The sequence below is a fragment of the Miniopterus schreibersii genome, assembly GCF_964146895.1.
Source record: "Miniopterus schreibersii genome assembly, chromosome: 2".
Lineage (NCBI taxonomy): Eukaryota > Metazoa > Chordata > Mammalia > Chiroptera > Miniopteridae > Miniopterus > Miniopterus schreibersii.
Genome location: NC_138102.1, coordinates 138,229,743 through 138,254,696, shown reverse-complemented (window position 1 = coordinate 138,254,696; position 24,954 = coordinate 138,229,743). Strand labels below are relative to the sequence as shown.

The 24,954-nt window shown below is 41.5% G+C and overlaps 1 protein-coding gene across 1 annotated transcript; it reads right to left on the bottom strand.

Annotated features, from left to right (window-relative positions):
• Positions 1-2,084: 2,084 nt before the first annotated feature.
• On the bottom strand, positions 2,085-24,160 carry PYM1 (PYM homolog 1, exon junction complex associated factor). Its single transcript, XM_081130475.1, has 3 exons — positions 24,053-24,160; positions 3,427-3,520; positions 2,085-3,016 (listed from the first exon to the last, which is right to left on the bottom strand). Exons 1-3 carry the CDS (start codon positions 24,084-24,086, stop codon positions 2,533-2,535), a joined length of 612 nt encoding a protein of 203 aa, XP_080986601.1. The 5' UTR covers positions 24,087-24,160; the 3' UTR covers positions 2,085-2,532.
• Between the last annotated feature and the right edge of the window lie 794 nt (positions 24,161-24,954).

The following is a 24,954-nucleotide window of genomic DNA, read 5'->3' as shown; positions in this document are numbered from 1 at the left end:
GGCATGTGCCCTGACTGGGAATCCAACCGGTGACCTCTTTGTTCATGGGTCGACACTAAACCACTGAACCACACCAGCAGGTCAGCCAATCAAATCTTATTTATAAAATCCTTATAATTGTGTAGAGGTCTTACACAAGGGAGCTCAGGCTTTTGGTCTCACATTGAGATGCCTAGTCAAGTCCTCATTAACTGCTTGCTCATTTGTGCAAGGCACAAATTATCCCTCCTCATGTTTCTCTCTCTCTTTTTTTAATGTATCTTTATTAATTTCAGAGAGGAAGGGAGAGGGAAAGAGATAGATAGAAACATCAATGATGAGAGAATCATCATTGATTAGCTGCCTAATGCACGCCCCCGACTGGGGATCGAGCCCGCAACCCAGAATGTGCCCTGACCAGGAATTGAACCGCAATCTCCTGGATCGTAGGTCGATGCTCAACTTCTGAGCCACACCCGGCCGGGCTCTCTTTTTTTTTTTAAGTCCTCACTCATAGATATTTTTTCCATTGCTTTTCAGAAAGAATGGAAGGGGGGGTGGGCGAGAGAGAAAGAGAGAGAGAGAAACATTGATGTGAGAAAGACACATCAGTTGGTTTCCTCCCACATATACCTCAACCCGGGCTAGGGATCGAACCTGCAACAAAGGTACATGCACCTTGGCTAGAATCGAACCAGGAATCCTTCAGTCCCAAGGCCATATACTCTCATTCTCTCTCCTCTTCCGCTCCCTTCCACTCTCTCTAAAAAAAAAAAAAAAAAAAAAAATCTATGGAAAAAATACCCTGGGGTGAGGATTAACAGGGAAAAAAAATAACTAGAGAGGTACCCAAATTAGTATTTGAGGGTAATGGAAGTCTTCCCAGAGAGGGTAACATTAAATATCCAAAGGGTAAGAGTTGACTAAGGAGGGGGGGTCAGGAAAAGAGTCTAGGCAAAGGAACTGGCAAAGGTAAATGACTGAGGCTCAGAGAAAATATGGCTCATTTGATGAACTGAAAATAGTTCAGTAAAATTGAGGTCATTTGACCAGAGTTGAGGATGGCAAGAAATGAGGCCAGACTGAGTGGGACCTTTTGAATCAGGTTAAGAATTCTGAACTCCTGAGATAGATCATTACAGCTGACTTCCCCCTCTGTTGGTTTCTACACTAGCAGCTGACTAGAAAGATTGTGATAGGTGAGGGGTGGACATCAGAGGATATGCAAAAATTCAGTGACAGCTCTTTTTGGCTGTAAATTCCTTTACTTATATCATTAGTTTGCCTCACAATGCTATCTTGGGGTGGTATTTGATAAGGTAAAATTTCAGATGAATTGCCCCAATGAAGTTGTGAAGTGGATTGATTATCTTAGAAACAGTAAGGGTGTTACAAAGGCCCCATTGCTATGCAACACAGTGATGACACATGCAAATTAACATGTCAAATGAAATTTGTTCTGTTTCATTTTATTATAACACTAATTTCTGTTCAGTTAAATCTGAGCAAACAAACTGGTCATAAATCAGTGTTGCTAATTTGGTCATACATTCATAACTGCTAAAAATTAAAAGGAATTGTGCCTGGCTGGGTGTGGCTCAGCGGTTGAGCATCAACCTGGGATCCAGGCAATGGGGGTTAGATTCCTGGTCAGGGCACATGCCCCGGTTGCGGGCTTGATCAATGACTCTCTCATCATTGATGTTTCTATCTGTCTCTCCCTCTCCTTTCCTCTCTCTGAAATCAATAAAGATGTATTTAAAAAATAAATAAAGTGGTGTTTTTTTTAAAAAAAAAGGAATTGCTTGGCCCGTGTGGTTCAGGAGGTCACAGTTTGATTAACGGTCAGGGCACATGCCCGGGTTAGGGGCTCAATCCACATTGGGAGGCATGCAGGAGGCAGCCAAGCAATGATTCTCTCTCATTATTGATGTTTCTTTCTATCTCTGAAATCAGTAAAAACATGTAAAAAAAATAAAAACATATTTTTAAAAACTTAAAATGAATTACTACCCCCAAAACTTGTCTTCCTGTCCCAAACTGAAGGGGATAAAATACCTACTAGAAGCTGCAAAGAAAGAGGCAAAGCTAGACAATTTGTCTACTTGTTTATTCTTTTCTTTAAAAAAAAAAAAAAAAAAAAAAAAGGTCAGGGATGGAGGGGGAAATAACCCATAAACACTGAGAACAGGAACCAAGACTCCAAGACTTGGGCATACTCCCCCTACCCTCAACCTCAGTTCTCCGAGATTCCCACCCACCCAGTTTTCTTTTGAACAAGACACCCAAATCAGCAGCAAAGGAACCCAGGGTAGTCACTGAGATTTTTGAACACTGGGAATGGGAGGGGGGAAAGTCCAAAAAATAGGAGTTTGGAAGAAAAGGGAAGGAATGAGGGAGAGGCTAGGCTCTGGAGGACAGAGTTGGGCCATGAGAGGTGGAAGTGAGCCAGTATGGGGGCATACCCCTCCTGACTGCTGCTGCCCATATTCCCCAGGACCCCAGAAAGCCCCATAGTTTGTTCTGCAGTCCATTCCCTATTCTCCAAAGGCTTCACAGGCCAAGCTCCAAGTCCTCAAGCTCCTCCTCCAGCACCCTCCTCCTCGCTAGCTTCTCCAGCTGCTCTTTGCTGGGCTGGATGACTTCTCCAGCCTGGATCCGTTGCTGCAACTCTTCCACCTGCCGAAGCTTCTTCTTTAGGTTCTTTATCTTCTTGGCCTTCTCGGTGATGGCAGCTGGATCAGGCTGGTCAGAGACAGCTGTAGGGGCTGCCCGGGAGCCCTGTGGAGCACTAGGGAGTTGAGCTGTCTCTCCCAGGGACACCTTATCCAGAGTCCGGCTCAAGGCCTCTGCCTCCCCTTTCTCTTGCTGCTGCCGCCTCTTCTCCTTCCGCTTCAGGTTGCGTTTGGCTGTCTTGGAAAGGCCTGGTTCACCACCTTCAGGCCTTGATGGGTTGACAGGAGCAGTGGCCTCGGGGCTCAACCCTGGGGGCAATTCTGGTTTACTCTTGAAAAACTTCACATACTTGTTCTCATACCTGCAGGCAACAGATGCCAACAGTTAGAGAACCAATGACTTTAGAGCCCTTTTCTTAACCTTCCAAATCACTTCACCCTTTTCACTTCTGCTTGCTTCCTCTCCCTTGGTCCTTCCCCAACTTTCCTCTGCTTTGCAGGTTGCAGGAGGGTCCCTAGGTCTCAAAGCTCTGGATCTCTGAATGCTATTTGGAAGTTCTGATGAACAGAGGCCATAAGAACAGGACTAGTCACTTATAACACTCACTCATCCCTGTAGCCCAATCCCTGCCTCTACTTTCTCAGACAGTTGTCTTCTTCCATTTCTGGGATTTGGGCATCAGGAGATTCTTCCCTGAACTCATAGGCATACATGTTCTTTCTTTCTGTAGGGATCCCATTAAATACCCCCTCCTCATGCCTAACCACGCACACTGGGACCTCCTCCTGGGGCACATAGCCTTCTTTCACCCTCCGCTGCTTGCGCCAGGTCCCGTCGGGTCGCTGTGTTGAGGCAATGTACTTGCCTGAAATGAGAGAATTAAATTGGAGAGTTACTCTAATTTTCAAATAGTTCCCAAGATGAAAGAATGCATGAATGCACACAGCTTCCCTCAGCATCCATCTGGCCACTAAATGGAACCATTAAGGTATCCTTTTCTCATATCAACACTCAATCCTGCTCTGTTCATTAAGTGTCTATACACTGTAAAACACACCATCCATGCCCTCAGGGATTTTCTATTTTCATAATCTAGTTGGCAAGACAAGACTGGCATAAAGGAAGTTTCTAAAAAACAAGACAATAGCATGTGGACATCAAAAGACAGTAAATGATTAAGAGGCTAAAAAGGGGTAAAAACAAGGAGAAATGACCAGAGAAGATGTTGTAAGAAGGGGAAGTTTTATTAAGATGGATTGTGAAAAACAGGTCAACTTTTAGGAATCCATACTATACATACAGAAGCATCAATGCACAAGGATATATGTGAAGAATGTTGGTTATGCCTTGGCCGGTGTGGCTCAGTTGGTTGGAGCTTCATCCCATACATGAAAGGGTCACGGGTTTGATTCCGGTCAGGGCACATGCCCAGGTTGGAGGCCATCCCCAGTCAGGGTGTGGTTGGGGTGTGTATGGGAGGCAATAGATCCATGTTTCTCTCTCACATCGATGTTTCTGTCTCTCTCCCCTTCTCTCTAAAAATCAATAATAAAAAACCCCACACACATGTCCTTGGGTGAGGATTAAAATGGAGAAAAAAGAATGTTGCTGCATTATTTAAATTAAAACAAAAAGATGAAAGCAACATGAATGGCCATCAATAGATGTTGATCATCCCCATGATGAAACATCATGCTGTTACGGAAAAGAATCTTATTGGGGTTTTTAATCCTCATCCGAGGATATGTTTTTATTGATTTTAGAGAGAGAGAGGGAGAGAGAGAAACATCAATGTGAGAGAGAAAAATCAATCAGTTATAGGAAGGAATTGAACCCACAACCTGGATATGCACCCTGACCAGGAATTGAAACTGCAAGCTTTTGGTGTAAAGGGTGACATTCCAACCAACTGAGCCACACTGGCCAGGGTTGGATGAGATTTTTTTTTTAAATATGTTTTTATTTATTTCAGAGAGAGGAAGGGAGAGGAAGAGAGAAACATCAGTGATGGGAGAGTCATTGATCGGCTGCCTCCTGCAGGCCCCATACTGGAGATCCAGCCTGCAACGGGGGCATGTGGCCTGACCGGGAATCAAACCACAATCTCCTGGTTCATGGGTCAACACTCAACCACTGAGCCACACCTGTCAGGCTGGGAAAGAATTTTAGATATAAATACACTGACCTTGAATGGTGTTCATAATATACTAAGTGAAAAAGCAAGTCGTGGGAAAATAGGTAGTGATCCTCAAACATTTTTTAATTTCAGGATTTCCCCTTACACTCTTATTGTGTAGTATTATGCATTTAACTACGCAATATAAAAAATCATATTTGTTAACATCATCAGAAAAGTCTTTATTGGGAAGTTGTCAAGCTCACAATGGCAGATACAAGTTTTCCAAAACTCTAATGTTCATTTGTCAATGGTTCTTTAAAGTAAAAATGGTGTTCCATGAAGCTTATTTAGCTTGCACTGGGAGAGTTGCACCAGCACTTTTCCTTGAGACACCATCTACAGTGTGCAACGAAGTGTTTCATGTTTACTTCCCATTTAGTCCACAGAGAACATTAAAAATATGTATAACTTTCTTATAAGATGAGTAAGTTCCAGGGATCCAAGGCAAAGCATGGTGACTATAATTACCAATATTGTATTTTATATTTGAAATTTGCTATGAGAGTAGAGCTTTAATGTTCTCACCCTTTGAGGTGAAGGATGGTTAACTAACCTTATTGTGGTAAACATTTCACAATATATACAAATATCAAATCATCACACTGTATATCTTAAACTTACACATTATATGTCAATTATATCTCAATAAAACTATAAACAAAAACAATAAACAAAACAATAAACAAAAATGTGTATTCAAAGGCCAGGATTTAATCAAATAATAATTTTTATTGCATCATCAAGGATATTAAGTGAAACCGGCATTACTTACTGCAAGCATGCGGCAATGAAGAAAACAATGCCTGGTACAGTTCGTGCTACTACCTTGATTAGTGCTAAGGGGCCAGCAGTTCTACCCACCCATTGCTGAAAATGTCAACCCAGCAAATAGGCAAATAACATCTTAGTATATTATGAAAATAGTTATGCTTGCAGACCTCCTGAAAGGGTCTTATGGAACCTCCAAGTGTCCTGGACATTTGAGAACCCTGGTGTAGAGTATGCTCCATTCAAGGAGCAGCATTTAAAGATCCACAGAGTCTGTGTTAGGGGCAAAGAGAAAGGTGTGAAAGGGCACATACCAAGATACCAAACCTTTAATGCTAGTTACCTTAAGAGGGATAACCTGGAAGAAGTGGTAGAAACCATTAATATATATATGCATACAGGGTGTGACAAAAGTAGGTTTACAGTGGTGAGTACACAAAACACAGAGTTAATAATGCAATTGTAATAATCATAACCTGCATGTCTTTTCCCATACAAACTGTAAACCTTCTTTTGCCCACCTATATATATCTATCTTGTATTACTCTTTTTTAAGTATATGGGCCTCCCACATGGATTATACATTGTAACATGAGTTGGTTTTTTGTTCAAAATGCAAATATTACCCTGCTGGTGTGGCTCTGTGGTTGAGCACTGACCCACAAACCAGGTGGTCACAGTTTGATTCCCGGTCAGGACACATACCTGGGTTGCAGGGTCGATCCCCAGTGGGGAGGGTGCAGGAGGCAGCTGATCAATGACTCTCTCTCATCATTGATGTTTCTCTCTCTCTCTCTCCCCCCTCCCTTCCTCTCTCTGAAATCATTAAAAACATATATTTTTTAAAAAGGTATTTTTTCAAAAATGCAAACATGAATAAATTAAAAATGAAAAAATGTGTTAAAGAAAATCGGTAAGATTTGACAGCTAAAAGGGATGGGAGAAAGAACAAAAATGTGAGCAAAGAAAGGCATGGATGTGAAATGAGCATGGAGTATTTTTATTTTAGAGAGAGAGAAAGAGAGACAAACATCAACCTGTTGCTCCACCCATTCATGAATTCATAGGTTGATTCTTTTGTGTGCCCTGACCAGGGATTGAACCCACAACCTTAGTGTATCAGGACAACGCTCAAACTGGCAGAGCAACCTGGCAAGGAGACATGGAGTATTTAAAGAACATAAAGTAGAGGAGCCCAGAGGAATCAGACAGTTCATTTTAGGAACTAGGAAGCCAGGTTGGAAATAAAAAATGGGGCCAGAACTTAGAAAGCCTTAAAAACAAGGTGAAGGAATTCAGAGTTTTATCTTGTGAATAAAAGAGAATGAAGATATTGTTTGCTTAGCTGTGACAGTTTAGAGACAAGAATAAAATCGCTTCTCAGACTTTTGGCTAAGATCAAGTGTACGGACACCAGTAAGAACTGAGTAATGAAAAAACGGAGAGCTTCAGAGAGGGAGGGCTGAGACTAGAGTGGGACTTCAAAGAAAGAATCAAAAATTGAGAAAAGGGAAGCAGAATGGATTCTAAACAGAAGCTCATTCTAAAACAAAATTTCAGACAGGGTGCTCGGCCAGCATGGCTCAGCAGTTGAGCATCAACCTATAATCCAGGAGATTGGGGTTCAATTCCAGGTCAGGGCACATGTCCAGGTTACGGGCTCGATCCCCAGTAGGGGGTGTGCAGGAGGCAGCCAATCAATAATTCTCTCATCACTGATGTTTCTATTTCTCTCTTCTCCTCCCTTCCTCTCTCTGAAATCAATAAAGATATATTTAAACAAACAAAAAAATTTCAGACATGGTAATACAGACGGCATGTTCAGAAGATGGTGAAGAGACCAGTCCGGCTGGGTCAGAGGGCTGGTGTAAAAGTAAAGAGGGGAGGATATTCATACCTGTAAATGCCAGTTAAGGGATTTAATATGTGGTGCACGGTATGCATTCAATAAGGATCTGTCAAACAATGAATCTTTTATCCAAAGCAGTGCTTTAGGGCAATTAATCTGGCATGATGAGAAGGAGAATTGAAAAGGCAAAATATTGGAGACTGGGGAAATCAGTTAGGAAAAAAAGATTGCAATAATCTTGGCATGAGGGACAAAATTGGCTGAAACAGTGAAAATGGAAATGAAAAGACTAATGCCAGGTATCAAAGAATCAACAACACTCGGTAATTCACTGACTGAGGAAAGGGTAAAGGTTAGGCGGTTAAAGTCAAAGATAATGCAAAACATTTTGTTTTTGTCATCCTAATTTTGAGAATTTAGCATTAGGAAATAGTTCCAACAGGAAAAAATAAAAACAAAAAATAAGGGAGAGAATCATATAAAAATGGTATTGTGTATAAATGGCTAAAAATTAAAACAAACTTCACATCCAGTTATACAGGATTTATAATACATCCATTAAAAATGATAAAAAATTGTCATCATGTAATGTGATATAACAAAACATAATTACATATACCATTATTTTAATTATATGTTATGCATATATGTTATTTATTTATTTATTTTAGCAGGAGGCGTATTTGTAAGTTTAGAAAAAAGTGTGTAAGATGAAAATTTATATTGAGGTGATTAGATTATAAATACATTTTCTTTTTTAAAATTCTCATTACTGCCCTGGCCGGGTAGCTCAGTAGGTCAGATCATCGTCCCAAAAGGTTTCGAGTTCAATTACCAGCCAGGGCACATACCTAGCTTCTGGGTTCAATCCCTGGTCGGGGCGCATACGGGAAGCAACCAAGATCAATGTTTCTTTCTCACATTGATGTTTCTGTTTCTCTCTCCCCCTCCCTCCCTTCCTCTCTCTAAAATTGATGAAACATGTCCTCGAGTAAGGATTTTTTTAAAAATCCCACTCTTGCCGGCGTAGCACAGGAGTTAGAGCACTGGCCCACACATTGAAGGGTCTTGGGTTCGATTGCAGGTCAAGGGCACGCACCTGGGTTGCAGGTTCCCTGCCCCAGTTGGGGCAGATGTGGGAGGCAACCAATTGACGTGGCTCTCTCACATTGACGTTTCTCTCCCCACCCCCCCCATTCCACTCTCTAGAATCAATGGAAAAAATAACCCGATCCTTGGGAGAGGATTAACAAAAAAAAAATCCCCATTATTGTTGTTGTTATATTGTGGGTTTTAAAAATATCTTATTATAGGTTTCAAATCTAAATGGCTTGGAAAATGGGTACACAAAGGAGAGTGAAGTTACTTTAGACCAAGGGAGTTACAAGGTTTTAAGGACACAGCATCTGTTGTGATCTTTGGAAGATGAGTAGGATTTAGACAGGTGGAGGCATGGGCGTGACTGTGAGGAAAGAAGAAAGAGAAGTATTTTAGGCATATGGGACAACATAAGCAAATGAACGAATTGGACTAGTCAGGCTCCTACTTAAAATTCTTCCCGGGTTCCTGTTGCTCTCAGACTATATACATGGAAAATGGAACCATACATAAAAGGCCTTCTTGACCGTTCTAGCCTATTAGCATCCAGTTACTCACACTTTCTGCTCCAGCCACTGAAATATTCACAAATCTCACCCAAAGGTGTCCCTATTCTCTATGCCTTTTTGCTTTTGTTTCCTTTGGCCTGTAATAGACTTTCCTTGAATCATACGTTAGTTAATTCCTATTGGTCTTTAAAGGTCAAGTACAAGTATAAAGTACTCAGTGAAGTCTTCCCTGATATACACCCCCAAAGCCAGGTTAGAAGTTGCCCTTTGTGTACCCACAGGACCTGTTTTGGCCTTTATCATGCTCTAATGTTTAACATAATTGTTTGTTTGCTTGAGAGCAGAAACTTTGTCTTTGATCTTTGAAGCAAAGGGCCTGGCCCACAGAAGACTATAATTAATTAAAATTAATGAATAAAACTTATGTATCATATTAGGGAATAGCAAGAATCCAGTATATTTTGGGCAAAAAGTATATGTAATGGGAAAAGAGACTAGAGATAAATTAGTCAGAAGACAAAAGGTATCCAACCTCCTCTTGACTTTGGACTTGAGCTTCAAATTGTGAGGGAACACTAAAGGCCAATAAGGGAGTACAGATAATCTTCTCAAAGCAATGCTTTAAGATTAACAAAAAATATGTAACATAAACTAAAGGTAGAAAAAAATTAAAGCTATAGCCACAATGTGAGAAGATTTGATTTAGATGCTCTGTATGGGTACTGAAAGAAAATGGAAAAAAATTTCATCATGAAGAATAAGCCAACAGGATCTGAAGACTGCCAAGATTTGAATGAGAGAGGATAGAACTGAAACAGCACTACAGTGGATTTAATCTGGTGATTTGCAGACGTATTCTTATTTTTCACAACATACCTGTGGGTAGGTAGGGCATATGGTAATAACATTTATTCACGCATGGATTTTAAATGTTTATTGAGCACTTTGCACTGTAATAAGTCCTAGGGATACAACAATGAATAAAGCAGGCAAGGGTCTAGCCTCCTTGTGGCATGCATTCTAGTGAGGAAGAAAGGTAATAAGAAACACAAATAAACTAATTACATCACTTCTGAATGTAGAAACTTTGGAGGAGAATAAAAACCACTGATAGAAGAAAACCTTGTGAAAATAACATTCAATTCTATGTAGGCAGTTTTCCATGGAATTAAGAAGGGTCAATAACAAACATATTTAAGTAAAGTGCCCAGAGATTATAGTGGAAGCCTTAAGGCTAGGAAAAATGGAATGTGAGAAAGATAGGAATTATCTCGTTTATATGTGGAATCTAATGAACATAATAAACTGACAAACAAAATAGGTCCAGAGATATGAATGCATGGAACAGACCGACATATCTCAGAGGGGAGGGGGGAAGAGATTAACCAAATAACTTATATACATATATGCATAGCCAATGGACACAGACAATAGTGCGGTGAAGGCCTGGGGTGGGGCAGGGGCTGGGAGGACGGGGACAAAGGGAGGGAAAATTGGGGGACATCTGTAATACTATCAACAATTTTATATATATATTTTATATAGATAGATATATATATATAAAGCTTCCCTTATATATATGGGAAGCTTTTTGAATGCTCACCCTAACTAGAAGCCCTCAGAGATACAAATAGCCTATTCTCACAAAGGAGCACTTATTTTATGTTAACTTGGTTCCATTCTCTGTCCTTGATGGTATCCAAAGGTAAAGCCAAAAGAGGAAGAGGTTTGGCATTCTTACCCCTAGAAATAAAAACCAAAGGCAGATTACCAGGATTTTCCAGAAATTACAGATTACAGACTGCACCTATAACAATTTTGTAAGCTTTATTTCACCACATCTGCTGTTTTGTAATCCTCAACCTGTTTCCATAAACTGAAAGGGCTCTGTTTTCAGGGATGGCAGGAAGACAGTGAAGAGACAACACAGCGAGACTTGGGAGGACTCCAAAGGGTTAGGTGGAAATGACTGTTGAATCCCTGGGACCTGCTTCAAGTAAAAAAGGAAATTTGGGTCACAGATCTGAGTTTGAGGATGATCTCAGGGCCAATAATCATAAGATCCAGGTTTTTAACATAGAGAAAATATAAAAAGATCCAATTTGGAGAAATGACCCAGAAAAATGGTCATGATCATTTTCCTCAAGGAAGAAAAGGTGTCAGCAATAGAAAATCATTCTAGGAAAGAAGAACTAAGACAGTGCTATGCCATGGAAACCAAAAGAGTTTTAAGGGCAGGTGACTAACAGTATTAAATACTGCAGAGAGAATAAGGAAAAGATTTTGGCAATTTGGAAATCTCTAGTTATTTCCAAGAATATTGCCTCAGAAAAGTAGCGTGGTCAGAAGCAAGACTACAGATTAATTAAATGCAATAAATTACTAAAAGCCTCCTAGGAGAAAAGCACTATACAAAGTGCTACAGGATTTAAGTAAAATGGTCCCACTTTCAAGAAATTTATAGTCTAGGTAAGGAGGGTGGGCAAGTTAGGCAAACAAATAATAAGACAAAAATATAAATGTCTTAAGTATCCTAAAAGACACTGATACACACTGATAAGAGATTTCAAGAAAATAAATGACCACCCTAGCAGGTTTTGTTCAGTGGTTAGAGCATTAGCCCTTGGACTGAAGGGTCTCAGGTTCAATTCCGGTGAAGGGCACACACCTCGGTTCCAGGCTCAATCCAGGCCGAGCTGGACCATGGGGCCGAGTGCAGGAGGCAACCAATTGATGTGACACATCAATGTTTTTCTTCCTCCCTCGCTCTCTCTCCCCCTCCTTTCCACTCTCTCTGAAAAGCAATGGAAAAATATCGAGTGGGGATTAAAAAAAGAGAGAGGGAATAAATGATCACACCCTGTTTAATGGGGAAAGATGACACCAAATGATGGAAATCTTTTCTTTTTAATTTATTTTAGAGAGAGGGGAAGGGATGGGGGGAGAGAAAAAGAGAGAGAGAAGGGAGAGATAGATTTGTTGTTTCACTTATTTATGCATTCATTGGTTAATTCTTTTTTTTTTAAAATATATCTTTATTGATTTCAGAGAGAGGAAGGGACAGGGAGAGAGAGAGAGAGAAACATCAATGATGAGAGAGTCATTGACCAGCTGCCTCCTGCACGCCCCCTACAGGGGATCGAGCCCGCAACCCAGGCATGTGCCCTGACCGGGAATCAAACTGCGATCTCCTGGATCCTAGGTCGACGCTCAACCGCTGAGCCACGTCCAGCTGGGCCATTGGTTGATTCTTATATGTGCACAGACCAGAGATCAAACCTGCAACCTTGGCATATTGGGACACACACTAACCAACTGAGCTACCTGGCCAGAGCTAAATCATGACAACCTTGACCCTACAGTATAGGTAGTAGTAATAATAACAACAAATCATTGGTTCATTATTTCTGCAGGCAGAGGAAAGGGAAAGGGCATTCTAAGAAGAATAACAAGCAAAATCACAGCAACAGAAAACTCACAGTATGTTAAGAAAAATTAGGAAAGAACATTTATTAATAAGTAGCTACTTTGATAAGTAGCTACAAGACCTTTATCTACAATACCTTACTGAAACTAGACAATGGGTAGATATTCTCATCTACAGCTGAGGAAACAGAGTCCTCAAGAGGTTAAACGATATGTCTGTGATCACAAAGGCAGCGTGTACCTTCAATCTGAACTCAATTCTCATGCCAAAGTTCACACATCAGAACACTACCGTTGCATCTGTCTTATACGAGACAGCCCAGTTTCATTGAAGGGTATAGGCAGAAATGCAGTATGTGATGATACTATACTGAAAAGTGGTTTGTGCTCATAGTAGTGAGTAGTATCTTGAGTGTAAGAGTAAATGATCCATATGGAAATTTTATAGTCAATTCTCAAAAGATAATAGCAACTACCCTTTATTGAGTGCTTGCTTCAGGCCAGGGACAGTGCTCATATGCATTATTTCATTTTCACGACTTTATGAAGGATTATTCCAGTTTCACAGACAATGAGAAATTTAATAACTTGCCCAAAGTTACAAAGTCAGTAAACTGCAGCAGAATTCAAACCCAAGCTGTGAATTCCAAAGTACTTCAAAGAAGTAGAATTTTTAAAGATGAGAATACCGAATACCAATGCAGTCAAAGAAGTGGTGAAACCAGCATATTCATATATTGTCAGTGATAAAAAACCTTTAGAAAGCAATTTGGCTAACATAGCAAGAGAATATAAGATAGTCCTATCATTTTTCAGCATTTCCCAAAGCTTTTGTTATATAAAACACTATTTCCTTAAGTCATTAACAAGGGTTACCTAAAAAAAATTGTTAAACAAGTTTGGGGAAATCTGGGTTAAACACAGAAAAAGGATTTTTTAAATCAGCAAGGCTTAAGTGAGTTAATATGTTGGTGTTTCTTCCCCCCCCAAATACAAGCAAAAGATTATTTAGAAAGTCACAGAGGTAGATAAAGTGAGCTGTGGAAGAAGTGAGAAACAAGTTACAGAGGCAAAACCCTTGGAGCTCAGGAGAAAGAAAAGCAAAGAAAACACACCTGGCACCTGGGGGAAGGAGAGGAGGAAAGGTGCGGGGCATGAGAGAGAGAGAAAGAGAGAGAGAGAGAGAGAGAGAGAGAGAGAGAGAGAGAGAAAGGCACCTGAGTTAATAAGTTCTCATTCACGTGAATATCCAAGATGGGAATATCATTTATAGCATTTCCCAAATGTATTTGACCCCAGAAACCTAGGTCGATGCTCAACCGCTGAGACATGCCCGACCAGGCCAAAAGTGTTTTTTAAATGCACAGAAAAAATAAAGATCAGAAGAATATATGACAAATTTAACAGTGGACTCTGAGTGAACAAATTATACTAAACAAAAATTACATAACTTAGCCCCGCTGGCATCTGTGATCCAGGAGATCAAGCTTCAATTCCTGGTCAAGGCACATGTCAAGATTGTGGGCTCAATCCCCAGCAGGGGGCATGCAGGAGGCAGCTGATCAATGACTCTCCTCATTGATGTTTCTATCTCTCTCTCCCTCTCCCTGAACTCAATAAAGACATATTTTTTAAACAACAAAAAAACAGCTTAAAAATAAATTACATAACAACTTGTATTTAAGTTGTTTAAGTACAAGTAATAATTTGATAACAGTGTTTCAAATGAACTGGAACAGAGAGACTAGAGATAAGACTACTACTGACTTCTGGTCAAGATGATGGCGTAGGTAAACATGGTACTCACCTCCTCCCACAACTACATCAAAACTACAGAACCACCATCATTTAGAACCGCCCAAAGTCCAGATGAATGGAAGTCCTACAACTAGGGAATTAAAAAAGAAGCCACATTGAGACTGGTAGGAGGGAGGGGCAGAGGCGAAGCAGGCTGGTCCCACACCGCCAGTGGCAGATAATCAGGAGGAATATCTTGGCTGTGGAGGTCCCTCCTGAGGAGTGAGGGGTCCTGGCCTCACACCAGGCCTCCCAGGCCAGGGTTCCAGTGCCAGGAACAGAAGTTGTCATAACTTCTGGCTGTAAAAACCAGCAGGCATTGAGGCTGAGGGAGACATAGGCTTCTGGAGTCCCAGGCAGTTTCTCTTAAAAGGACCTATGCACAGACTAATATGGACTCGCTCCCTCTGAGCTCCAATGCTGGGGCAGCAGCTTGATAGGCACCATAGACTTATAGGGAGGAACTGAATTGTCCAGCAGGGCGAGATCTTGTGGGGGGGAACAGCTTTCTCCTAGAGAGAAGTGCTGGCAGAGGCCTTTGTTCCCTTGATGAGCCCCCACCACAGAGTGGGCAGGAGAGCACCAAATCTGAGACTCCATCAACCTGGCTCACATAGTTTGTCCCACCTCAGTGATTCCCTAAGGCCCCACCATCACTTTCAAGCCCACCCAAGCTGTTTCCAGTGAATTTCCATAAAAATGGCCTGTCTTGGCTCATGCTTCAGGTTCTTCTAAAATCTCTCAAACTTCCTGGCCGGTGTGGCTCAGTGGTTGAGCATTGACCTATCATCCAGGAGATCGCGGTTTGACTCCCACTCAATACACATGCCTGGGTTATGGGCTCGATCCCCAGGGTGGGGGGGTGGGGGGGTGCAGGAGGCAGTCAACCAATGACTCTCTTATCATTGATGTTTCTATCTCTCTCCTCCCTTCCTCTCTCTGAAATCAATAAAGACATATATATTTTTTAAAAATCTCTCAAACAAGCAGCATCTGCCCTCAGTGAATCCTGTATGTCTTGCTAAGTGGCCCCAGACCTGGCCCTAGCAGCAGCCAGCCTCAGTTCACAACCTGGCCTTGCCTGGGTACCTCTAAGTCCAGCACAAGCAGCAGCCATCTGCAGATCGCTTTGTAACTCATGCCGGGTGGCCCCAGGCAGAACATAGGCAGTGGCTGACTTTGGCCTGCACCTCCAGGGAGGCCCCAGAGCCAGAGCACTGGGTGGACAGCTTCAGACAACGTCAAAACAACACCCAACCACCTCCACAGTAACATACTCAAGGGGCAGACTCAGCAAGCACCTGAGCCCTGCTGAAGTCAGTCATGCTCTGTGGGGTGGGCCCCTGAACAGCTGTTCGGAGGTGGGTGGTCAGCGCTCAGAGCCAGTCCTTGCAGCTGCTCAGCCTGGGGGTAAATCCCTCCTGTTGACTTTCCAACAGCAATAAAGGCTCAACTACAAGAGGAGGTATATAAACCCCACATGGGGGGAAGTACATCTCGAGTGCCCAGCTTAGGTGATCAGGAAGGCTGTGCCACTGGACCCTACAGGGCACCTACTACATTAGGCCACTCTGCCAAGCCTGGGAGACGTTGCAGCTCTACCTAATACATAGAAACAAACACAGGGAGGCTGCCAAAATGAGGAGACAAAGAAACATGTCCCAAATGAAAGCACACAAAACTCCAGAAAAAGAACTAAACAAAACAAAGACAGGCAATCTACCAGGGATTCAGAGTTCAAAACACTGGTTATAAGGACGCTCAGTGAACTTAGTGAGAACCTCAACAGCATAAAAAAGCACCAGTCAGAAATGAAGGATACACTAACTGAAATGAAGAATAATTTACAGGGAATCAACAGAGTAGATGAAGCCAAGATCAAATCAGCAATTTGGAATATAAGGAAGAAAAAACACCCAATCAGAACAGGGAAGAAAAAAAAGAATTAAAAAAAAATGAGGATAGTGTAAGAAGCCTGTGAGACACTTCAAATGTACCAACATTTGCATCATGGGGATGCCAGAGGAGAAGAGAGACAGCAAGAAACTGAAAACCTATTTGAAAAAATAACAGAAAACTTCCCTAACTTGGTGAAGGAAATAGATATACAAGTCCAGGAAGCACAGAGAGTCCCAAAAAAGATGAACTCAAAGTGGCCGACACGAAGATACATCATAAATTAAAATGCAAAAGTTTAAAAACAAAGAGAGAATCTTAAAAGCAGCAAGAGAAAAGCAGGCAGTTAGTTACCTACAAGGGAGCTCCTATAAGACTATCAGCTGATTTCTCAAAAGAAACTTTGCAGGCCAGAAGGGCTTGGCAAGAAATATTCAAAGTGATGAAAAGCAGTAACGTACAACCAAGATTACCCAGCAAAGCTATCATTTAAAATCGAAGGACAGATAAAGAACTTCCCAAACAAGAAAAAGCTAAAGAAGTTCATCACCATCGAACCAATATCACATGAAACGTTAAAGGGTCTTCTGTAAGAAGAATAAATAAATAAATAAATAAATACATACATACATACATAAATAAACAATAAAATGGCAATAAATACATATATATTAACAATTGAATCTAAAAAACAAACAAGCAGAACAGAAACAGACTCAGATACAGAGAACATTTTGATGGTTGCCAGATGGGAGTTGGGGGGATAAGTGAAGAAGGTAAAGGGATTAAGAAGTACAAATTGGGTGGTTGTTACAGAATAATCATAGGATATATAGTCAATAATATGCTAATAACTGTATGGTTTTAGATGGATGTGAGACTTATCAGGAAGATCATTTAGTAATGTTAAATCAGGGGTGTACACCTGAAACTAATATAATAATGTATGTCAACTGTAACTAAAAATAAAAAATGATTTTTTAAAAAAAGACTGCCCTGGCAATGTGGCTCAGTTGGTTGGGCGTCGTCCTATGCACCTGGGGGTTGCTGATTTGATTTTCAGTCAGGGCACATGCCCGGGTTGTGTGCTCAATCCTGGTAGGGGGCGTGTGGGAGACAGCTGATCGATTTTGTGCTCTCACATAGATGCTTCTCTCTGTCTCTCTTCCTTTCCCTTCCTCTTTCTCTAAAAATCAATTAAAAAAAAAAAAAAAGACTACTACCTAGGAGGTCACAGCAATATTTGCAAGATAAAAATAAAAGAAACTAGAATTTTATCAGGTACTTAGAATGACCCAGGTAGTATGCTTGATACTTTGCATATATAATCTCTTTTAATCCATATAATAATCTTTACATAACAGTAATAATTACAGGACCATTTGTTGAGCACTTTCTATGTACCAGATGTACATTATTTCATTTAAATTTTAAATAATTCTATGTTTAGGAACATAATTCTATGTTTAGGAACTATTCCTATTTCACTGACAAGAAAACTAAGGCTTGGATTCCCAAGTCCATATAGCTAACAAGTATTGAAAATGAGATAAAGGTGCCTGGCCGGGCGTGGCTCAGCGGTTGAGCGTCTACCTAGGATCTAGGAGACCGGGGTTCGGTTCCCGGTCAGGGCACATGCCCAGGTTGTGGGCTGCAGCCGATCAATGACTCTCAAATCATTGATGTTTCTATCTCCCTCTCTCCCTCTCCTTTCCTCTCTCTGAAATCAATAAAGATATATTTAAAAAAAAAAAAATGAGATAAAGGTAATGGCAATGGGAATAGAATGATACTTTGACAGCTGGCGTGTGTGTGGGACGGGGAGCAAGAGAGGAGTAAATGATGCAAAGCAATACCCAAAAGCAGCAAAAACTCTAGTGCTCTGATTTGGTTTCCTATGCCATTGCCCAGTAAAAGGAACAAGGACTCCCTGGAGAAATAGCTGATTCTAGTACTGGAGTAGAAATATACAAGATGATCCTGGAGCATCTTCTAGTGCGAGAAAGTAAGGAAGAGCTAAAAAAAATCCCACAAAAAACACAAACCTACACTGATGGGGTATGCCAAAGAAACACAGGGCAAACTAAAAGAGCTCCCAATGTCCAAAGCGGGGACCTTTGAGCAATAAAATAAATAAATAGTATTGTATTATAACCTGAAGTCCATACTGATATAAATAAATGACTGAATAAATACATGGGGGAGAAGAGACAAATCTCCTGTGCAGAAGAATTCTAAATAATGTATGTAAATAATCCGTCCTTAAGGAAGGGAGCATAACTCTCCACTCTCCAAGTGTGGGCACTGATCCCAGACAAAAAAAAGCTGAAGGGGTTCATCACCACCAAACCAGTATTACAAGAACTGTTAAAGGGTCAAAAAGAAGAAAGTAGAAGGAGGAAAGAGGAAGGAGGAGGGAGGGAGAAGGAGGGAGGGGGGAAGGGAGAAGGGGGATGAAGGAGAAAAAAATGAATAAGAAAATTATCACAAAGAGTACTGTAGAATTGTATACCTGAAACCTGTGTAATTTTATTAACCAATGTCACCCCAATAAATTCAATTTAAAAAAAAAGAAAGAAAATATTGTAAAGAAAAAAATTCTCGCTGACAAAGGCAAACACAATAAAAACAGTGGATCAATCAACTAACACTAAAGCTAGTACAAAGGTTAAAAGGCAAAAGTAGGAAGATCATGTGTAATTACAACAATAAATTAAGGGATACATACACACGCAGAAGTAAAAAAATAATAACAAAAATATAAACATGGAGGGGGTGAATAAAAATGGTAGTGATTTCAGAATGTGTTCTAACGTAAGCGACCAACTTAAAACAGAGTGCTATAAACATAACTTAGTATACATGAAACACGTGGTAACCACAAACCAAAAATCTTCAAGAGATATACCAGAAATAAAGAGAAAGGAATCCACACACAACACTGCAGAAAGTCATCAACATACAAGAGAGCAAGAGAATAAGAAAGGAACAAAGAAGAACTACAAAAACAATCAGAAGACAATTAATAAAATAGCAATAACTACATACTTATCAATAATTACTTTAAATTTACATGGATTCAATGCTTCAATCAAAAGAGGAATGGAGAGCCAGGCCGGGAGTGGCTCAGCAGTTGAGCATCGACCTAGGATCCAGGAGATTGTGGTTTGATTCCCGGTCAGAGCACATGCCTAGGTTACTGACTCGATCCCCAGTGGGAGGGGCGTGCAGAAGGCAGCCAATCAATAACTCTCTCTCATCAATGATGTTTCTATCTCTCCCTCTCTGAAATCAATAATTAAAAAAAAAAAAAAAAAGGACAGCCCTGGGCAGTGCTGCTAAGTGGTTAAAGCACTGCCCTGCACACCAAAGGGTCAAGGGTTCGATTCCTGGTCAAGGTCACGTACCTGGTCTGCAGGTTCGATCCCTGCCCCAATGGTCAGGGTGCATGCAGGAGGCAAATGACTGATGTGTCTCTCTCACATCCATGTTTCTCTCTCTTTCTCTCTCCTGTCCTCTTTCCCTTCCACACTCTCTCTCTAAAAATCAATGGAAAAAAATATCCTTGGATGAGGATTAACAAAACAAAAAAAGAGGAATGGATAAAGTAAATGTGATACATATATACAATGGAATATTAGTTGGCCATAAAAAAGAATGAAATCTTACCATTAGTGACAAGCTGGATGGACCTAGGTGGTATTATTCTAAGTGAAATAAGCCAGACAGAGAAAGACAAATACCATGATTTCACTTATATATGGAATCTAAAAAACAAAATAAACAAACAAAACAGAAACAAACTCATAGATATGGAGAACAAACATATGGTTGCCAAATGGGAGGGAAGTTGGGGGGCTGGGTGAAAAAGGTGAAGGGATTAAGAAGAACAAATTGAAAGTTACACAATAGTCATGGGATATAAAGTACAACTTAGGGAATATAGTCAATAATATTGTAATAGCTATATATGGTGTCAGGTAGGTACAAGAATTATTGGGAGGATCACTTTGTAAGTTATATAAATGTCTAACCACTATGCTCTACACCTGAAACTAATATAATATTGAATGTTAACTGTAATTGAAAATTTTTTTAAAAAAGGAAAAAGAAGTATGGGCTATGAACAGTGACTTTCTTGTAATGAATACTGTATGGAAAGGAGAGGGAAAAGGGTAACTTTTACCGTGGAGAAACCTTACAAACAGAACCTTAGCCAGGTGATCATGGTAAATATCAACAGTAAAAAATCATCGTGGCCCGGCTGGGCGTGGCTCAGTGGTTGAGCATCGTCCTAGGATCCAGGCGATTGGGGTTCAATTCCCAGTCAAGGAGTATGCCCGGATTGCGGGCTCAATCCCCAGTCAGGGGTGTGCAGGAGGCAGCCGATCAATGACGACTCTCTCATCATTGATGTTTCTATCTCTCTCTCTCTCCCTTCCTCTCTCTGAAATCAATAAAGATATACTTTAAAAAAAAATCATTGTGATACTATTTACCCTTGACATTATATGATGAAAATATAACTTTACCTCAATGGTCGATCCCCCAAAAACACATAACTCCAATCTAATCATGAGAAAAACATGAGACAAATTCCAATACAGGGGTATCCTACAAAATACCTGACCAGTACTCCTCAAAACTGTCAAGGTCATCAAAAACAAGGAAAGTCTGAGAAACTGTCACAGCCAATAGGAGCTTAAGGAGACATGAAAACTAAATGTTATGTGGTGTCCTGGATGAGATCCTGGAACAGAAAAAAAAAATTAGGTAAAAAGTAAGGAAATCTGAATAATGTATGGGCTTTAATTAATAATAATGTATCAATATTGGTTCATTAATTGCAATAATAGTACCATACCAATGTAAGATGTTAATAAGGGAAACTGAACCTAAGGTATACAGGAATTGCCTGTATCATCTTCTCAAATTTTCTATAAATCTATGCCTTGGCCAGGTAGCTCAGTTGGTTGGGGCATCAGTCCAATGCACCAGGGTCTCAGGTTTGATACCTGGTCAGGGCAGCACATGCAGGGATCAGCCAGTGAGTGCACGTATAAGTGGAACAGCAAGTCTCTCCCCACCCTGCTTCCTCTCTCTCTGAAATCAATAAGCAAAAATTTTAACAAACTTTTCCTCTAAATCTAAAAATGTTATAAAAAATAAAGTCCATTCAAAATTTTAAGAAGAAAATAAAATGTTAAGAATAGAGAAAGAGTGAGAGAAATAATGCAAAAAAGTTTATCTTAGATTGGCTAGAACAATGGTGCCTTTGTTCCTTTGAAATAAGGGAAAAAACTGATACTGATTTTGAACAGTTTGTATTTGAGGTGTGAAAGTATATCTGCGAATGAAAGCTATTTACCAAACAATAAGAAAAGGGAATTGGCAACTCAGCAGAGAAGTTAGTGCTAGAAATAAAAATTTAAGAGTTAAGGAACAAATAAGCAGTGAGGAAATGGAAACAGTATGTATAGACCTGACATGCAAGAAGTCAAGCTGTGGACAGGGAAGAAACAGAAATGATATGCCTTGATTTTTCAATGAAATAGAAAGTGGGTCACCTGCCACAAGAGGGAGAATTAAAAGGTTGGGGAAATGGCCATGGTAGAATGTAAGCAAACCAAGAAAAAAGAATTGGAGAGAAGATGTGATCTTGGCAGAAGTTAACATTAAATTATATTATACTGGATCTGCTAGCTTTGGAGTTTTTTCTCTAGCTATGTGCTGTGCCTGGAAGCAGAATTCAAGAAAACAGTTGATGGGTACGACTCAAGATAGCACAGTGCTTGCTTAGTACAGGTCAAAACGAATGAAGAAAGCAATGAGGATAGTACCAAAGTGGCTGGTCACAGAGGTCTAGCAAGGGCAGCAACAAAGGCAGTCATAAAGGTAATAATAGACTCAATGAAATGGGAAAGGTCAAGAACCAGAGAACCTAAGGAGGGAAAAATGCAGTTTCTGTGGGTGTGAAGTAGTGAAAAAAGTGACTGGTAAGGAGGCTAAAATAAGTGATGGGGAACACCTGAAGGTGAAGCAGTGTCATAGGTAAGGTCCAAGTTGTAGTGACTCTGATGTGTAAGCTGGTTTGAAAATACAAAGCAAAGTCAATGGTCTCATGCTGAGGAACTATAAGATCTGAGTATCCCAAAGGTGCTGGAGATACTGAGAATGAGAGCAAGAAACAGTGGAGAGAAAAATGATGATGGCCCTGAGGTTTTAGAGAAAATGCTATAATTGCATGGCAATACCTTCCATGAGAGACAGTGGTAGATCAGTGATCTAGAAGTAGTAAAGGAAAACAAAAAAGCAATGTGATTCTTTCCCCTCTTCCACATGGTCACAGAGAACAGAAGATATCCCTTGGTAGGAGGGGAGAGTGAGATGCAATATCTGGATTTTCATTAAATCAGTTTAAGAAAACAGTTAAGACAATTGTGGCAAGTGTGGCTCAGTTTGTTGAGCATCATCCTGCGCACGGAAAGGTCGACAGTTCGATTCCCAGTCAGGGCACATGCCTAGGTTGTGGGCTGGATCCTGGTCAGGGTGTGTGTGGGAGGTAGCCGGTCAATGTTTCTCTCTCTCTCCCTCTCCCTTCCTCTCTCTCTGAAATCAAGCAATCAAAAAAAACACAACAGTTAAGAATAAAGAGGAGTGTACGAGAAATTGAGTAATATTTTCAAAGCACACATTAAAAGAAGCTAGTTGAAGAAGGAACTACAGACTAGAGAGTAGGAGATGTTTTACCACTTTGAAATGTGAGGTTGGGGAAAGGTTGTCATTAGATATCATAGGAAAGGTGGGTTGGGGTGTAAAGAACATCAGCTGCAAAGGAAGAAGTAAAAATGGCACATTTTAAAACAGACCATATGTACCACAGCACAGGCACTGTATCAGTTCTACAGAAGGCTACACATACACAATGAAGACTTCAAAAAACAAACAGTAACACTTTGCCTTGCACAGCATTTTATAAATTGCTTTCACATATACTATCTTATTTTATTGCCAATGATTAGATATTCCTATACACATTTTTCTAAAGATGAGGAAATTAGGATGGGACAAAACAACAATGAAAATCTTGATTTTCAGTTTTCAACACATATAGTTCACAGACACAGCAGACACTTCAGCATCTCAATCAGCAAGACTGGAAATTCTTCCATAGCCAGAAGGGATAGTGGGTTCTATCAAGTTGTCAGAGGGCTTGAGAGACCACTATATACGTTACTGGTCTGCCTTCTTCCACCTTAGATCCCTTAACTCCTATCACTATCAAGAGAGAAGGTAGAGAAGGGTGGGGCCATCAAAGAGAAAACTCAAGCTGAAAGTTATATTAGGGTCCTGGACCCTTCACACCTTTGGACCAACAATGAAGATGAGGGAGACTGGAAAAGCTATATGTAGCAATGAGAAGATCTTCTACAGATATAGCTTCCAGAAAAAGAAAACGTTGGGGTAGGGCAGAAAGCAGGTATAGCTAAAAGATGGGGGAGGGGAAGAAGGGTAGAGCAGGAATTGGAGGGAACTAAGAGTGTAGGAACCCCCTCCCCCCCAAGGCTAGAGAACTCAAAAGACAGACATTGGAGCTTCAACTGCTAGAGAAAACCTAAAAGCCCGTGAGGGTCCGGGAATAGGGACTAGCATTGAAGGACCCCGGGTTTGGGTGACCGGAAGCAGAGACCCCATAAACTCAAGACCAGAAGGGGGCGCAGGTGACACCCGGTAGGAGAGAATGAATGGGGAAGGCGGTCTGGAGGGCGGGGCAAAGGAGGGGCCCCGGGATGGGCGGGGCACAGACCCTTTTCCAAGTCCGAACCCCTGCCCCGAGAGCCCGAGGAGAAACGGCTCCGCGCCTCCCGCACTCACCGCCGGTCTCATCAGTTACATAGGGAGTCGCCATCTTGAAAACGCAAACCACTTCCGGCGTGAGCGGGCTGGGGTCCCGCCCCCTCCCCACCGGAAGTGGAGTCCCGATCGTAGCATGCCACCATTTTAGTCTTAAAGGGAGAGTACACAATTTCATGGACGATGGTGGAGGAGGACGAAGAAGGGAGTAGAGGCTGAATAATTTTAGTAAAATAAAAGCAGTAGGCTCTTTTACTGCCACTGATACCATTATTGAGCGCCTGCTGCGTGTAAAGCAGTCCTCTGATGCCGAGAGAATTCTGAGGCACAGCCCTCTCCTCACAGGCACTCTCGTCCGTCCAGGACCTGCGAGGAAAAAGGGGGCAAGGCCCACGTGCACCCGGAAAGGGGGCCTGATAAATGAGAAAAAGAATATTCAGGCCCTAGCCTGCGCCTAAGTCCCAGAACGGCTTGGGGACACGGAGTCGGTCGGGCAAACTCCAGGAACGCACTGGCGCGCATTAGTTGTGTTGGGGGGGCGCAAATGGAAGACCCCCTAATCCTCTCTTAGAAGGTGGGCAGTCGAAATCGCCTGCCGATTGCCCTCGGCCGCCCAGCCCTACGCGCCAGATGGACCCGCGAGAGGAGGCGGAGGGCGCCGGCGGCCGGTGTCCTGTCTCGGCGGCCTCAGGGCTGCGGGCGGCGGGCCGAGATGGGCGGTGAGCCCTGGCCTGGCCCAGCCCCTGGGGCGGCCCCGGAGGTTCAGGCGGCGAAGTGACAACGGCTTAAGTTTGTGCCGGCCTTCGACCCCGGGAACCTCCTCTGGCAGGGTCTCGGGGTTAGAGGGCAGGGTGTAGGCTCCTTGGCGGATCCAGTTAGTTTTCTAACCTCTTCCTAGTCTCTGGGCCATAGGGATTGAAAGC

Coding starts and splice junctions, on each gene's coding strand:
- PYM1 (XM_081130475.1), bottom strand. CDS start 24,086: ATGGCGACTCCCTATGTAACTGATGAGACCGGCG. Junction 3,521..24,052: donor TGTAACTGATGAGACCGGCG/GTGAGTGCGGGA, acceptor CTCTCATTTCAG/GCAAGTACATTGCCTCAACA. Junction 3,017..3,426: donor CCCCAGGAGGAGGTCCCAGT/GTGCGTGGTTAG, acceptor TGTTGCCTGCAG/GTATGAGAACAAGTATGTGA.